General features: G+C 40.6%; 1 protein-coding gene across 1 annotated transcript in view; it reads left to right on the top strand.

Annotated features, from left to right (window-relative positions):
• The first annotated feature begins 5,605 nt into the window (after positions 1–5,605).
• ARSJ (arylsulfatase family member J) overlaps positions 5,606–17,594 on the top strand; it is a 151,408-nt gene continuing 139,419 nt past the window's right edge. Inside the window, exons 1-2 of the mRNA XM_030480157.1 lie at positions 5,606–5,879; positions 6,242–6,274. Of these exons, the coding sequence (XP_030336017.1) occupies positions 5,836–5,879; positions 6,242–6,274 (77 nt within the window). The 5' untranslated portion in view covers positions 5,606–5,835. The remainder of the gene's footprint in view (positions 5,880–6,241; positions 6,275–17,594) is intronic.

Below are 17,594 nucleotides of genomic sequence, written 5' to 3'. Positions count from 1 at the left end.
CATGTCATAAGGAATGCTTCAGCAGTGGCACTTAACAGTTTATTGTTTAAAATCAGGTTTCCCAGTTTGACATTTCTTATAAGGACCAAAAGGAGGGTTACCAAGTTTGGAAGTGTGTGGTGGTGACTGCTGTACAGCAGTGAGATGTGTATTTAATAGTGCAAATTAACGTACTTCATGCTGGTCCCTTACACTAAGCATTCTCATTATTTAAGTGTTAATAACAGTGCAAGTCACCTCCAAAAAGAGTCACAGAATCATAAAATCAACTAGGTTGGAAAAGACCTGTAAGGTCATCAAGTCCAACCGTTACCCCAGCACTGCCAAGGCCAGCACTAAACCATGGCACTAAGGGTCTCATCTACAGGGTTTGTGAGTACCTCCATGGATAGTGACTCCACCGCTGCCCTGGGCAGCCTGTTCCAATGCTTGGCCACACATCTCAGTGAAGAAATTCTTCCTAATATCCAGTCTAAACCTCCCCTGGCACAGCTTGAGGCCGTTACCTCTTATCCTATCATTTGTTACTTGGGAGACGAGACCGAACTCACCTCACTACAACCTCCTTTCAGGTAGTTGTAGAGAGCGATAAGGTCCCCCCTGAGACTTGTCTTCTCCAGACTAAACCCTGCCAGGTCCCTCAGCCATTCCTCATCACACTTGTGCTCCAGACCCTTCACCAGCTCCATTGCCCTTCTCTGGACCCTCAATGTCTTTCTTGTAGTGAGGGGCTCAGAACTGAACACAGGCTTTGAGGTGCAGCCTCACCAGTGCCCATTACAGGAGGGCAATCACTGCCCTGTCCCTGCTGGCTGCACTATTTCTGATCCAGGCCAGGATGCCGTTGGCCTTCTTGGCTGCCTGGGCACAAACTGCTCATGTTCAGCAGTCGTCAATCAGCACCCCCAGGTCCTTTCCCATGGGCAGCTTTCCAGCCACTCTTCCCCAAGACTGGAGCGTTATATGGGGTTGTTGTGGCCCAAGCGCAGGACCCGGACTCTTCTCCTTATAGCTCCTTTCTTGCCTATCCTATAATACACTAAAAATTATGGAATACATAGGATACTGTCATTAAAAAAGATGTATATATTGATATTATTTACCCAAACAATATGAAGTAATTTGACATTTCCCATTCTGTGGGGCAGCCAGCATATCTCTAGTGGGGTTTATACATCCCCTCCAGCATGGACAGGTTAAAAAGTGTGGCACTTAGGTAACTTTCTTTTTCCTACAAGAGCATGCATTTGTATTTGCTACTCTTTTCCTAATAGGATTCTGTCTATAAATAAGACTTAAGTCAGTGAAACTGATGTGAGAATGAGAATAGTGTTGCTTGCTCTAGGCATCGGTCACACAAGTTATGAGTTACTTCAGTGCATATTGCTTTCATATATCCTTTAGCAAGTATGTGTAAGAGAGGGTCAGAGACAATTGTGAACTAAAATTAAAATATTTCTTTACACTGTATGTATGTACGCTGTATGATGTCACTAATGTGTTCGACGTTGTAAATGCAGTGTGTATGGTTGGCTTGACTGAAGTCCTGTTTCTATCCTACAGTGATCCAGTGAAACTAATGAAATGCTGGTATTCATTATTGCTGTTCTGCTCTGTCTGATGGTAGCATATCTATTAAATTTCCAAGCCAATAACTACATTTTGCTTTCTTAAATAGCAGGCAGTGGTTCATCTTAGGTTGTGTCTGAGTTCAAATTCTAGGTAATTTAGATTATTTTTTCTTCTGGCAGAACTATGAGATTACATTGAAGTTTATCCCTGCTATTTTGTTACACTGCCTTGAGACATTTATGTTGTCTCATACCTACACATTTCTGTGCATCCCATACCTACACATTTCTGTGCATCCCATAAATAACTTTTCAGAATTCTAAGATGCTGTCACAGTGACCAATGTTTTCCCATGTGACTGTCATTTGTTTGGTTTTCATTTTTTCTCTTTTCCTTTGCAGTGGGACACAGTAAGAGTTTGGATCTGGTAATTAAGCTTCCAGATTCCCATCATTCCTTGTCTTGCATTTTATCTGGGTTATTTTCAAACAGATTTGGCACAGGTGAAAATTCATAGCTGATGCTTTTTTCCAGCTGAATGCAGACAAAAAGTCTACACATTTGAAGTTGTAGCAAGTAAGCATGGTGCTGCCATTTCCTAGAGCTTTTGATACCTACTAATATGAAAAAGAAGAATCAAGGTGATGGTAACTTGCTAGTTCTGTTTGCAGAGTAATTTTCATGAAAGGCTGGCTGTGCCTTTTGCCATTACTTTGGTGTAAGTTAGTGGATGAGAAATGGAGTAACCCCACCTGATGATGTAATTTTGGAGTGAAGATTCATTTAACTGTCCTGGCTGGTTCTTTTCTTCTTAGGGGTTAATTTTTCATTAATCTTGTCGACATTTAGTTGAAGATGAAACTGTAAATCAGAGTAGGATTCCTAATGCTCTTCTGCACTGGATAATGCCATAGGCATGTGCATCATGTAATATTGTTGATTTCTGCCATATTCATAATGCCAGTATTGAGGAAAGGGCTTGAAGAGGCACAGAGCAGAAGAATGAACAAAATTCAGCTTAGAGAATGAAAGTGGCTAGAGATGTCGAAGGTCACTGCTGGTTGGTGATTTGATAGCGCAAGCAAACAAATTTTTAAGCCGTGAGTCTCTAGAACCCGTTTTGAGTGCAGTGATGAGAAGAAAGGGGGTTAAGTGGTAAGGAGACAGTTGGAGTCTCTTTGATCCATACAGTCTGGTAGCAGGCAGACTATTGAAACAGAAGAGGGGTACAATACTTTGAACTCCTTTCTCTGTGTAATTGCACACAGAGCACACACTGCTAACTGGCACACCTCCTTGCAGCTGCATTGCCAAGCTGCCCGCTGACCTGACTTCACAGCAATTTGTACAACTATCAAAACACAGTGAAGCCCCCTTTGAAATCTTCTGTTTAGACACAATGGCTCTAAAGGGTTTCTTAGTAATGTGGATTTCTGCTGTTGCCTTGACAGCTATGTGAATAACTGACCCTTGCATCTTGTGCTCCACTGATCACAACACTACAATGATGCTAGGGATCCTCTTAACATCTTGACCTCTGCTACTGCTGTTAGAGCTCCTTTCATTGACTTATCATTAGCACCAGCTTAGGGGTGCCTCCTTTTGGTCTGCATACAGAGCCCTCTCTGCCTGGGATTCAACTGGCAGGACTCCAGCAAGAGCAGCCAAGTCCAGGAGCAGCTTCCATTACAGAATGGGAAGAACAAGAGGAGAACAGAGGTGACTTTAGTAGGCAGACAAAATGACCATTGCCTCCTATCACAGGGGAGATAATACCTAGTAGCAATGATCCCAAAGCATCAGAGCCCATAAACATAAAAAGGCTGATCAGTTTACTTATCAAGCTCTGATTGAATGAGTAGTTACAGGCACTTTCCCATCAGTTGTAAAGCAAAGTATCTCTATGAATCCAAGACTCTTCTTGTAACGAGCATTACTTTCTTCCCCGTGTGCTGTCTTGTCACTGGTTTCAAAGAATGTTTATGTTGTGGTAGGGTCTACTTTCAGACTTGCTAACTAGTTCATAAAATGCAACATGCCTCTCAAGGTAAAATACGTAATAATGGAGAAATATATGTACTTTTTAAAATAATGTAGAAAGAAGTACTTGGAAGCGGGTATCTCCTGATGACGTCTTTTTTCCCAAATTCCAATTAATACACAATCCTAATTTTTGGAGAAAAACCAAACAAAGCAAAACAAAAATCAACCCAGTGACAGGACAAATCAGGTATGTTTAAAAAGCATGAGCAGGAGGAATACAAGATGTTATCCTGTGAAAGAGTATCAGGCAAATCTGAGAGTATCAAGGTGGGGGCCTTTTAGGGGATGAGGAGTGTGCAATTACTTTTTTGTAAAGGGCCAATGGAAAATGAAGTGTCATTCAAGGTATTTTGGAAATCTTGATTAATTTTCTGAAATTGATCTGAAATTGAACAGTAATGGCACCTTTTTGACTACTAGCACTGGTATTAATGATAGCCATTGCAAGACAGTTACAAATACTGGGTCTACTCAGTACCATGCCATTCTGTATAACCACCATGAAGTGCTCTCCAGTGCTTAGTAGCTTTTTTCCCAAAAACTTGTGCAACTTGCAATTCTTCCTTGCTTTTTTAATGGGCCTGTTAGATTTATATTTTAAGGTATGTTCACCAAAGCATTGCCAGCTTCTGTCTGTAACTTCAGCACACAGGAATGCACTTCTGGGTGCTGCTTTCAGTAGAACAGGAAACGTGAGTCTTGAATGAGGAGAAGCACAACCTTCCAACTTCATGTCAGGTGGTTCTTCCTTCAGTTTGAGCTTGTGCCAGGAGATTGCTTAATGACTGAGGTGAATGCTGTAACTCAAGAAAAGCTCCTTTTCAGTTCAACATCAGACAAATGTTAAATGTTTTCACTATTTTTTTGGCCTGGGTGCTTTGCTGTTGAAAATGGTCTGTTGGGTTTTCTGTCCCCTTCTGGTTTATTCTGTTCAGTACAGATTTGGTTTCAAAAACAAAATGTATTTTATTTCAGAAAATTGATTTTCCTCCTTTTATGTTTAAGTAAACATGGTGTAATCCTTTAGCAAAGATGGTGCAGTCATTCTGTGTAGCAAGAAATAGTGCTGAGTGTATGAAAAATCTAGATCTGTCTTCCATAGTGTAATCGTACGTGTACATAGATCATAAGTATTAATCACAGAAATAAGTGATAGTGCCATCTATTGTTATAACTACTTGGTGCTTTGTATCCTAAAATCTTGTCTTGTAGCGCATGACAGTGTTTCCTCTTTTCAACAGCTTGATCTGCAATTTTCCATGTGTTTTTGCCTGCATGTGGCTAATGATGTTATAATTTCAGCTACGATATGTAGGCCATTTGAAAAGAGAGATCAGGAAGGGTAGACTACTTTGCCAATGTTAAAGAACAAAATTCTAAGGGTCAATAAATCTTTACTGCCTCTGCTCTGAAAAGCGGGAGTTTGGCATGTGATAGAGGAATAGCTTATCGGGGGGAAAAAAACGTACTTCAGAAACATGACAAATCTTTACCTGCTTTGTAGAGACTTGTTAGACTTTGGAAGCTAAATTCTGCTAAGATTGTGTGCTGTATATACCACAACCCAGGGTTGAAATCAAGAAACTCTTTCCTGCAATTTAGTCCCCTAATAGAGGCGATTGTGGCTCTGATTGTTTCTGGAACTGAGAACCCCAGAAATCAGTTTCTGCCTTCTAAGTGAAGTGTGTGCATACGAGGGAGCAAAATTAACTTCAGTGCTCTATAGTTCATCTTTGACTTTGTAACATTCCTTTAACTACTTTCTGGCAGTAATGCGTGTCTATTCTCAGGTATGTACCTGTTCCACTCTATCATTGGAATGTGATTGCAAGGAAATAAAGGAGTTCATGGAAAACCAGCAGGAAGTCAAAAAGTAGAAGAAAAAACTTGAAGGGGGCTGAGATCTTTCCATGTTATTATCAGTGTCATTTACAGTGAACTACGTAGTTTGTTATTGTATGAGATTCTGTAGCTTGTGGTATATGGGAGATTAAACTGTTCCTTTCTCTCCTGCTGGCTTTCATGCCAGCTAGATACAAGCGAGCTTCAGCCTGGAAGCTGAATCTGTTGCTCTGGTAAGCTTATCCTGCTGTTAGAATAACATGGAGCTGGGCTCAACAAACTCTATCCTATGCTGCCTTGAACTGGGTGATCGCACAGGGAAAGGAGCATCTTCGCTAGTTCAGGCGACTTCCCTGCAGTGTCACGAAGAAAGAGTGAATGGAGAAACCTTTGGATTCCTCAATCATCAGCCACATGACAAGGTAAGACCTGTGACAGGGTAGAATCACGTTGGCAGAGCCAAACAGAGCTTTTCTGTGCATACTAATTACTGAAAATCGTTGTGCTTCCGTCCTCTCCTATTTAAGTATTTAATACACTTATCATGCTGAAAGATTGCTCTCATCCCTAAGCATGTCCTGTTTTGTAATTCTGAGACAACAAATACCACTTGCATCAACCTGAACTTCGTAACTATTTGTGAGACACAGGTCTTATTCAGATTCTACATGGCTACCTAGTGTTTAATACATAATTAAATTGTGACTCATGTTGTTAGCTTTACACAATCATCACCTGAAACCAGACATAGACAATTCTTTTTTTTTTTTTTTTATCTTTTTAGCTGCCGAAATAATTGGAATTGTTCCTGTGAGTGGTATGTGGCTCCCTTTTGTATCCCCGTATTACTGCCCTACATTGTATTCTGTTACACTATTGTATCCAGTTGATCTTGGTGGAATACATTATGCAAATCTGTGACGGCTTCTTGTGTATCAGCAAGAGAGATCTCTGAAACGTAAGCGCTACTGCAGAGCTCCTGATGAAAGTCAGACGCAGTCGAGCACTAGCACAGTCCGCTCTTTGTGAGAGAAAAGGGTGTTGTGGATAGTAGAGAGCCTTAACTGCTAACTTATCCTTAATAATGCAGAACAAGTAAGCTTTGCTGGTTCTAATGATCTAATCAGCAGTTTTCAGTGATTAAACTAGGTAATGTTCTCTGAGAGTGGGAATGCTTGAGGGAATACTGTAATATCGCAGTACTGAGGTGGGTGGGACAGTCCAAGACTTTTGGGAAAATGATATGTTAAGGAAGCAGGAAAAACCATACCACACCTTGATTCTGTGTTCTGTTTCCTATCACTGGACAAGGATAAAATGTAAGAATGGATGTTATTAGGCAGAGAATCGTAGAACTGCAAGTCCAGAGAAGGTGAGTCAGAGGAGAGATGGCAGCAAGTCCTCCATGGGACTGCAGCAGAGGAAAAGAGTTATCGTGGGAAAATGGGAGAGGCAAGGCTAAGGTTGTGTAATGCCCTAGAGCTGAAATAATCATATTGGGTAGGATAGGCCTACTTGATTTCAGTTGAACAGTGCCTCAAGGGAGAAGACAGGCCAGAATACATGCACAGCTGAGCTTGCCTGAAACTCAGTTTGAGCTGTCTGGGGCGACCATCACTGGGGGTATGTGATGAAGGGGAAATGAGTCAGTGCTTTTAACTTACAGATGGGCAAATCGCAATTCTTCTGTTTGTAATTCTTCACCCAAGGTGACGTGCTTATCATGTAGCGCCACAGTCAGATACTTCAGGTGCTGCTGTCTTTGCCAGGCATTCAAGTTATGTCTGAATTCTCTGATCTGGCTAGGGAAAGTAAAACACTGTGCTTGCTGTAGCTGTAACACACCAGTATTTACACTTGATTGTAATCAAACACTCTGTCACAGTCTTGCAGTTGCTACCCTTGCTGATGTCATGGTGAGATAGTTTGCAAAGGAGTTAGTTCTTCGTCACGCACCTACATGCCTGTTATGTGGGGTGTGAAATCACATCCCAGTGCTGAGGTCTGTATATATTCCCTAACCTGGAATGGGGATGAGCATTGAATATATCCTTTCCTGCTTCCCTGCAGTGATCTAAGCTCTATGTACTCTGGTGTACTTCGAGGACAAGTGGGAGATCAGAGCTATAGCTTGTGTCACTGATACCACATCAGCCTTGGCTGCTGAGACTGCTACAGAGATTTAGTGCTCTGAAGGCATCACTTTTGTCTTATAACTGAACCATTCTATGCCCTACTGCTGTTCTTACAGTCTGCATTCTTTCTATCCCATAAGCATCTATCCCGTATGCATCCTATCCTTATACATACTCCACATACCTGCAGATAGGAGAGAAATGGCAGAATCACATATGCATGGCAAAAACACAAGACAGCTTAGGACTGAAGTAGAACAAAACACTCTTGTAGCAGAAAGCACGGAAAGGAAAATATTTGCAACTTCTACAGTCTAGCTCTCCTCCTCATTTCAGGCTGAGCAGCAAGTCTGAGAGAAACCAGCATTCTCAAGGCCACTGCAAATGGCTTCCTCTGTGGGCTTGATGAAGCTGAAAGAGCCACATAGCAAAAAAAGGTTATTTCTGTGTCATGGTGGTAAAGTTTGAGATGACTCAAAGAATTCATTCAGGATTCTAAAAAAAAAATAAATGACAGTTTGAGATCCTTGCTAAGGTTTTGGGAGTGATTTCTTAGCTACCACATGCACTGCAAAGATGATGAAAAGCCCCCACATACAGGAACATGTTGTATTGAAAATTAGTTGGATGTCCTTAGACCTTGTGCATCGTGTGCTTATTTCTTTTTCTTTATTGTGGGACACTAGTTAGGCCCTAACCAGCATTGATTAAAATAGACTAATCTTGTGTTTGTTAACTAACTGAGCTATTTAGCAGAAATACAAGCCATGGGTTGTATGGCTGGGGTAGGGCGTATTCCTAAGACATTTGTAGGGAGGGTGTACTTCCTGATGACCTTATTCATCACTCACCTTGAAGTCCCTCTTACCTTTCCAGGACAGAACATCTTGTTTTCTGAGGTTTTACAAAATAGGAAAGTACAGTGCCAGAATTTATGATTATGAAACTCTAAATTGTATGTCAAAGCAAATGTGAAGGTGATGTTGAAAAGGGATAAACGCTTAGATATCTGTTGGCAAGGCCATAGCTAAATCATATTCGTATGCTTGCACCAAACAGTGTAGGACCATTTTCAATATGCTATAATTGTGTTCTCAGTCTGAACCTTTCAGAGCTACCTTAGGTCATGAACAAGGTGGTGTGTGCAGCAAACATATTTGTTGCAAGTTCTTTTCCTCCCAGTTCATTAATTATTGTCGACAAATGCAACAACTTTGGTGATTCACACCCACTTCAGTGGTTAGCCAAAAACAGTGAGAGCAGGGGAATTGCACACAAACAGGTATCATAAACTCAGTGCTCTGCGTGGATCAGATACTGTCCTTTGCAACAGTCATCCAGTCTGCTGTGCCAGGAGGTTTCCTAGGCTTGTGACAAAGGGTTGCTGAAATCAGCAAATTCCCTTGCTCTTACCTAAGGGGCGTTTGTCTGCTTGGTTCAACTGAGCAGCTGCAGTGCCAAGGAGACCCTTCACTGAACTCAGATAGCACTTTTTACAGAGTGTTAATCAGTAAGGTAGCTTGTGCATCGGCACTAACTTCTCAAGAGTATGCAAATCCTATTGGGATGTAAATTAAGTGCTTGTGAGGTAGAATCGATTTTCTTTCTGTTTGTGTGTGATCTGTTTCCATGCATGTTAGAGAAGGCTTATTGTGGCTTCAGAATCTCATTTCAAAATGATGTTACATTCCCAAGAAAAGGATAAAACTCCTTAACATACACATTGCACCACTGCCCTTGTTACGTAGAAGCTACTTCCTTGAGCACAAACCAGCGCTTGCACTTAATGTGAAATGACATGAATTGCCTGTGCTGGGTGCATGTTATAAAAAGCTTCAAGGTCCCACGCCACGTTCAGTTACATGGAGAGTGCTGGATTGCCACAGAATCAAAACAGTCAAGCGTGGTTCTAATTATAATAGTCGGTTAGTGGTCTCCATAATATCATTGTTAAACTAAATACTTCTGGGAAAGGTGTTGAAATAATTCTTGCCCTGAGGAGTGGGTTTATATTGCCTCAGAAAGTGGTAGTTTAGGCTCCCATAACCTATTTGAGGCCTTAACCAGCCCACTGTGTATGTAAAGGAAGTATACCCATGGCTACCTTTCTGCTTCTGCACAGTATATGATTCTATCCCTAGAAAAAATAAGTCAGTCCTGAACATTTGGGCAGCTCCAAGCTGACTGCATTTGCATTTCTACACACACGCATGCACGTATGCATGCACACACACAGGCTTCTCCTAAGATGCTTGTCATTCCTGTGCAGTTTATTGCAGTAGGCTGTGGATGCTGCTGACTCTCAGAAGCCAAAAGAATGTCATAGCAACATGCATTCCCTCCCAGACAGAGTAGGTTTGTACAGGAATGTGTGCAGACCTCCCCTGCCACTTTATCTTCCAAAGAATACACAATGTCTGTGTTGGAGATAACTCAAATAATAGTTTGCCTTTTATCATGGGAGTGATTCTATGTTCAAGACTTGGTAGTGTCTTTCAAGACCATGAACATATATGCTGTTTGATATTTTGACAGACTTAGAAGATCCATAACAAGTACTTGCGACAGTATTCTTTAATGAAGTTTAAAATGCCTTTTAGTAGCTTTAGTTGCCAGAAACAGCTGCCCACTGCAGCACATGGGCTGGAGGCATTTGTTTGAACTCTAAAATATAAAAGGCGGAGAGAAAAAGTATTGACTGTAGTTGTAGGAGTAACGCTTTGTGCTATTCAGTACTAACTGTTATGAAAGGTTTCTTCTGTTTACTAAAACAAATGTAACACATTGTGGAGTTTGAGCTAATTGTTTTGTTCCAACGTACACTGAATGAGTAGGTGTCCTGGAAAACAACTCTATGCCAATGGCCAGACCGGGGCAAGTGAACTCAAAAAAATGTGTGTAGGCCACATGGTCATCTGAGGATTTTGTTTTTATTTTTTCTTAGTCCTTCTATGTTTCTCTGTTGTCTATATTGTGATAAATTGTTCTTCTGTCAGCGAGATGGAATATTCTGAATAGCTGATTTAATCATGCATTTATTAGATTCCATTTGCTTCTTGAAGACTGGAGAATTAAGACGTCATGGTGATAAACACAGCAAGAGAGCTGAAATGGATAAATAGTGGAGGGAAGGGAGGCAAAGGAAGAACCTTACCTCAGCAGTATGTACACACCTGATCCTGTAACAAGTTGAAAGGTCTGTTAGGACATCTGCCTATTCGCATGGTTTCCTGTGGTGAGGTAGAGCAGCTTGTTTCTGCAGCTGCATAGTTACTATATTGGTGGAAATAACCTTTGCTGTCACCCTAGCAGTTCTTGTCTCATGGGGCTGCCAGTGCCTGTCCTTTCTTTCATTAACCCACTTATCAAGTTTATTACTATCGGACCCCGGAATAGTGACACGAGGACCCAGCAGTGTCGTATACTAAATTGTGGCTTCTGTTATATTACTCATATTCTGATGCTCTACTGCATTTTCAAACAGGGGGAAGGCTTAACTAGCAGTGATTTGTTCTGGGTTCAAATGCAGCTCTGTTGTTAAACTGATCTTGATGGGGGCAAATACAATATGGAAATCAGGTATTTGTTCTCATCTTTAGTGTTTCGTATTGCCTTGCTCGTCAGTCGGTAAGATCATCAGCTGGTTTTGCTGCTTCATGACAGAAACAGTGCAACTTGTAATAGCAAACTCAATGTTAGAATGCATGTTAAGGAAATACAAGTGTGCTGACACCAGATCAAACAGTGAGTTGCAGTGAAACACCACAGTGGTTCTGCTGAACAGTTTGTAATTCAGCATGCTATCTCTCCATGTTGGGAAGGCCTTTTTATTACAAATACTTTTGAAAAGGCCAAACAATTACTTTAGATGTAGGTAGGGAGTGGCTGAAGCACAACCCAACTATCACCCGTCCAAGTAAGAATTAAAATCACCATGTATCAGTGTTGGTTCTCTCAATCTTTTATTTTTTCACTGTAACCTGCAGTATTACCAGTGACTCTTGGAAGAGATTAAGGTGTATCAGCCTTTACCTGCTGGGCACTGTCTGGCAAACCCCTGCGCTCTGGTTCCCAGGTCATCCAGATCCGATGCTTGCCTGAGATTACTGTTTCATCCATCACCTTACAGAGAGGTGTTCCTTTGTTTGTTTTGCACAGAGGTCACAGCACAGAACATGTACGAGGTCAGATGACAACACAAAGTTGGGATGCTCTCAGGGTGTGCATCCAGCATCTGGAATGTCCAAGCACTCCCAAATTCCCTAATCTTGATGATATCATAGAAAATGAATGCCATCCCTCAAACATGTCGCAACTCACCTAAACAAATTACCATATGTTTAATGCAGCATATGTTATTGACTAAGAGATCTTCCAATGAAGATTTAACCTGGATGTTTTTTCCTTTTGGAAGAAAGATGCTGGAAGTGCCAGGAACTTGTACGTGCTCTGTGGGTGTGCTCAGGTGCACAGCAGGCTGGGATGTAGAGCAATAAGTAATGGGTGGGGTATCAGAAAGGCTGTTGACATCTGCAGATGTCAGAGCAGAAGGCAATGTGTCATAAAAGAGCCTGAGAGAATAAGGACAAATCTCTGTCCACCAAGAATGAAGTTTGTTTTGTGTATATATGGGAGAACGGTAAAAGGAGCTCATGCAGTGACACAATCAACGTCAGTGCTACATAATGTGACACAAGCTATCCCAAAAGCATTGTTTTGTAGGAGGGAAAATTTTGACCTGCAGCAATACCCCAGGGAACAGGCATTCATTATTCCTGAAGCTACAGCTGGTGAAGGCAGACTAAATCCTAAACTGTTCATGAAAAATCATGAAAACGTGGGAAAGCTAGTTTTGTGTACTGTTTTCCTTCTCATCTGCTTCTTTGCTTATTTTAGATCTATTTTCTTGTATTTCCAGAAGGAAGAAGAATGTATGCCTGCCATTAGTCTCTAGTAACATTAGTGAGTATATGCCAGTTTATACAGTATTTAAGATCAGGTTTGAACAGAAACATCAAACATTTAGAAGTTAGCTTTTTAAAATACAGGCTACCACTCCCTTGTACTGAAGAGAGCACGTGCATGTTTGTCTCCAGTGCAGAAGCTTCCTTGCATTGCATTGAGACATGAGCTGTTTCCTTCGCTCCCCTCCGCTACCCTTGTGTTAGGCAGGGTTGAGGCACACAGAATTGCTATCTCCGGCATGCCGAGGAGTAGTGTAAGCTAGCATTTCGGAGCACTTTGTTGTTTTCTTCAAAAACTACAACACATCCGTATTAAAATTCATGCATAAAATATCAGCAGAATTGAGAGTCATGTTGGACCTCTGTATAGTTTCATCTTGTCTGCTCCTTGACCAGATTATAAAAAGAAGTCTAATTAAAACTTTTATTACAAGTTCAGCCTGGTCTTCATAGGTAATTAATGGAAAAACACTTCAAATTATCCTACGTCAACTATTATTTCTACAGAGCTGTTGTACAATCACAATACTTAGGCTACTCATGTAGAAGATATGAATTTAGCTGCCCTGCCCTGCTTTAAATGTTCAGTTTTGATATCCAGCTGCTTCTTTTAAGTCCTTGTGAATAGCCAAGTATGTGCAGAGAATTCTCACTGAGTAGGCCTGCGTGGTACAAAGTATATGGTTTGGATTTTACAAAATCACAAATGTCAACATCACAAATATTCCATTCCCCCACACTACATAAAAGAAAGCTTCTTTGTGAGAATAACTGATTCTATTTTACAGTCTTTTTCTTGGAATGTTTTAGATATTCTGTGATTCAGAAATAATGGAGCAAGTCAACATACCTGAGGGTAACCAAAGTCTTCTAGTAGAGTAAACTTTTGCTCTGCTGCGCACTAAGGGTGATTAACTTGAAAGGAATATAGAATGAGGATTAGGCAAGGTAGGTGTGTCTTTCTTTAAAATTCAAGTGACAGGTGAAGCTCTCGAAAGCGCATGAGGAAAATGAATTGCAAATGTTTGCCATGGTTGCTTTTACGTAGCTTGCTGGATATGTTGGGTAGTTGTTAGAACAAGTTCCACAGTATTTATTTAGGATAAATAACTCTCAATGACCTCTTGTCACAGAATACTGTAACATAACAGCATGGGCCAGCCTCTGAAGAGAGACTTATCAAAATCCTCTGCATTTCAAAATGAACTTTTATGTAATTCCAGTCATGTGAGGTAGCAAGAGATAGAAAGAGAGCCTTTTTGCTTTTGGATCAGCTTAGAGATCTGTCAGTATGTCATTTCTGTAAGAGGAAGAAGAATAAGCCAAGAATCATTATTGGTGTAGTATACAAGTTTTTATATCCTAATAGTTTGCTTTGTGCTCTTTTCTGAGGCTGGCATTTCAGACTTGCAGTGTCTTGGTTTGATAACCCAGTAAGCACACAGGAGCTAATTGACAATGAAGATGTCCTTTCAGTATCGATACGTTTCTGAGACAGCCAGTCTGGCACTCCAGGGATATTTTCACGTGGTGCTTTCTGCACTTCATCTTCCTTTGCACCTTCCCTCACGACAGCCACACTGCAAGTGATGACTTGGAGCAGTTTGGCAAACCTGCTGAAGTCTGAACATGGCCTTCCCAGACTGCAGGAGTTCACAGGGGGTAATGTTTCAACCTGTCAAGGCCAACATTAACACTGAAGAGTCAGAACAAGTTTCTACAGGCCTCAGTCAGCCCTTTGTATATTTGTACTATGTGTATGTTTGTTTGTCATATTTGTATATCCATAATTTCATATGAATATATATAGGTGCTCTTGTCAATACAACAGCTTCAGAAAAAGCCAGGGCAGCTCATTTTCCTGACTGATCTGAAAGTTAACTTGATGGAAAAAGGGGAAAGAAAGCCTGAATGAATGATGTGAAAATGATCCTGACCTTTGTGGAATTGTTTTGATGTTTTGTTGTTCATTTTTTGTTTGTTTGATTTAGTTGGTGTGTGTGAATAGGGAGGGAAGAATTGCCAATAAAGCTTTACTGATATAATACTCTTTCAGAAGGGTCATAGTGAGGATGCAATGCGGAATCAAGTCCTTACACTGAAATTTTCGTGAAGACATTTGGTACAAAACTGGTACTTTATACTGTACTGAGCTCTCTCGTAGCAATCCTTCTTATGTCTAGAATCTTCCACTGTAACAGCTGAAAAAAAGGGATCAAGATTTAGATATAGTTTCCATTATCTGAATGATCTTTTAGCATTTCTTCAGTCCTGCATTAAATATTTTATGTACCACTTGAGAATGAAAAGTCATGAGAATCTGATAGTTATCTGCTTTAAAAAATACAATAACGCTCTTTGCGCTAACATCATGTGAAGCCCAGTAAACATTTCATTAACTTATCTTTTAAACGGAGGTTGTGTTTGATAGTTTAATTAGAAGCCTAGGTTATCATTTGTATTGCAGTGACGCCCAAAAAGCAGAACTGAGACCCTAGCATGCAGGCTTCTGTGCATGGAGAGACACGGTCCCTGCCTTCAAGTACCTCCCATCTAATTAGAAATGATGTATGAGCATGACACATTCTAGGTGGGAAAGATGTGGTTGAGGATAAGAGTAATCAACAGTCCACTCAAGTTAGGTTACCCTTGCGTGCAGAGCACAAGGCTGTAATTATCATAGCTATTAGCAAACACAGGCCCAAGGAATGTCCGCTCCACTACCCAAGAAGCAGGGCTGTATGGAAAATCTGCCAGCTGACCAAGGCAGAAGTTATTGCTCTTCCAAGATTCCTGTTTCTCCAGTTGATGGCAGGGAAGAGATCCCATATCATTACTCCAGGGTAGAAATGTTATGCTGCTGAACAGTAACTCTAATGCCTTGTCAGACCTGGTCCTCATAGATTTGAAATGGGACTCCTGCTATGCAGCTATGAATGAAGCAGGTCTATCCATGAGGAAGGAAGAGTACTTCAGAGAATATGAGATTAGAACTTCAAACTCCAGAGAATTAGAGTGGGAAATGTTACTTTAAATTATCCTTGCACTTTCATAGCTCAGGAATGTCCATATGCATCAAGCCTTGCTTTCCTACATTTATTTTTTAATCCCATCTTCTTGTAAGCATGGACTTTAAATTAGCAGATTTAAGTTAATGCAGCTATGCATCTCGTTTAAAATAATTACTCAGTTCCACTTATTTCTACTTAATTAGTGATGGTGAAGAACAGAATGTTTACAACAAGCCCAAGAAAGTGAAACCAGCTGCTTAACAGGAAGGATCCTGCAGCATGCCTATGAGATTTTTCTGCTTTTCTAGATACTTGTTCTTCGATGGAAAATGTCCTGTCAAAGTGGGTGGTTTACTGCCAATTCCCATGGTATCAGAGTTGGTGATTACAGAGACAGCATAGACTTTCAGTAATCTTGAGGTGGGGTTTGGTCAATACATCTCAAACATTCACAAGAAGAGCATGACTCTGATATCTAAAAGTAAGAAAGGAAAGGAAATTGTAACTAAGCTTACAATTATACTCTGTTTAGATAGCACTGCAGTGAATACGAAAGGAGAACATTCTATGAAATACAGAAGGCAAAGAAGGGTTTTTGTTTATTTGTCATCTGCTGATGACCAAATGACTGCAGTCGTCCATGGAGGCTGTTGTCTTTGTAGCATTTCCCATATCCTGCTTTACAGTCTTTACTGAGAGAAAAATTTCTGTACTGCGCTCTTCCCTTCTCTTTCTTGTATGTACCCTTGAGTGCTTCTGTTGAAATTCATTCAAAGAAACTTCAATTTTTAAAGTGATATCCCCCCCTTTCCCCCAACAGATGTATCATAGCATCACAATCTTTATTTGGTGTTTTCCACAGGCCCCCTCACTTCTCAGATAGAGAGTCATACTTTCAAGCTGATACAAACAGGGGCTGCTTTGTGCTGTCATTGTGAAAAATGAAGTTGTGAGGCAGGACCAGAAAGCACCCTCCCCTATTGAAATGGGGTTGAATACACTCTCTTCTGTATTAGGGATAACTGCTAGTTAGGGACATACCTGTGATAACCTCTGCCAGTCATTGCCACCATATTCTTAGTGTTGGTCACTGGTTAAAATACAAGTGTGAGGAGTAATTGTCTAGGTGAATGCAGAGAGATGCTGTGTTACGGATTTATAACCTGTGCCAGTCATTGCCACCATATTCTTAAGTGTTGGTCACTGATTAAAATACAAGCGTGAGGAGTAATTGCCTAGGTGAATGCAGAGAGATGCTATGTTATGGATATAGAAGCGTGAAGTTGCAGGTCTTCTGATGCTGCTCATCAGCATAAATCCTTACAGAACCTTAAACTTAAGGCAATCACAACTCGTGGAGGACCTCTAGAGAGCAAAAGTAGTATGTTGTCATTCCTCTAGAGAAAGGAAGTGAGTCATGTCTTACTGTCCTGTATTTGTACTGTACATAGAGCTGTGAGTCAGGATGCAGAGTACTATCATGATAAGAAAACTGTAAGCATTGAAGGGTTTTTCATTTACAAAATAGTTAAGCCTACATAATAGTTGGCTAAACCCCATTTTTACAGCTCATGTGTTGATGCACACTTTTAAGTTGTTTTCAAATTATTTTAAATTGCTAAATTATTAAAATTATTAAAATAACATTTTTCCTTGACTTTGTATTGTGATTGTCCAGGAATTTGGATGCTAGATGACCTGTGCTGGTATTTGAAATTTATCTTCATGTGTGGCTAAAATATACCATCTCACAAGTAAATGTCCAAGGATTTCAGTGAAATTACAACTTTCATTAACCATTATCATCTAGGTGTAGTTGGCATTTAATAATCCATCAGTCTTCATTGTTGTTGCAGCCATGGGGTTTAGGAAGGATTCATCTTTGCACAATGCCCAGGAATACTATCTTGTGTGTTGCATACATGACCAAGAATGTTCTAAGTTCCTTCTTGGTCTTTAACATGCCTATTTCAACTCCTTCATCGTTTATTCTTTTTCATATGGTAAATTGAATGATATGCCAAACC

The sequence above is a fragment of the Strigops habroptila genome, chromosome 3 (genome assembly GCF_004027225.2).
Source record: "Strigops habroptila isolate Jane chromosome 3, bStrHab1.2.pri, whole genome shotgun sequence".
Classification (NCBI taxonomy): Eukaryota; Metazoa; Chordata; class Aves; order Psittaciformes; family Psittacidae; genus Strigops; species Strigops habroptila.
This window is presented reverse-complemented; position numbering and strand designations above follow the sequence as displayed.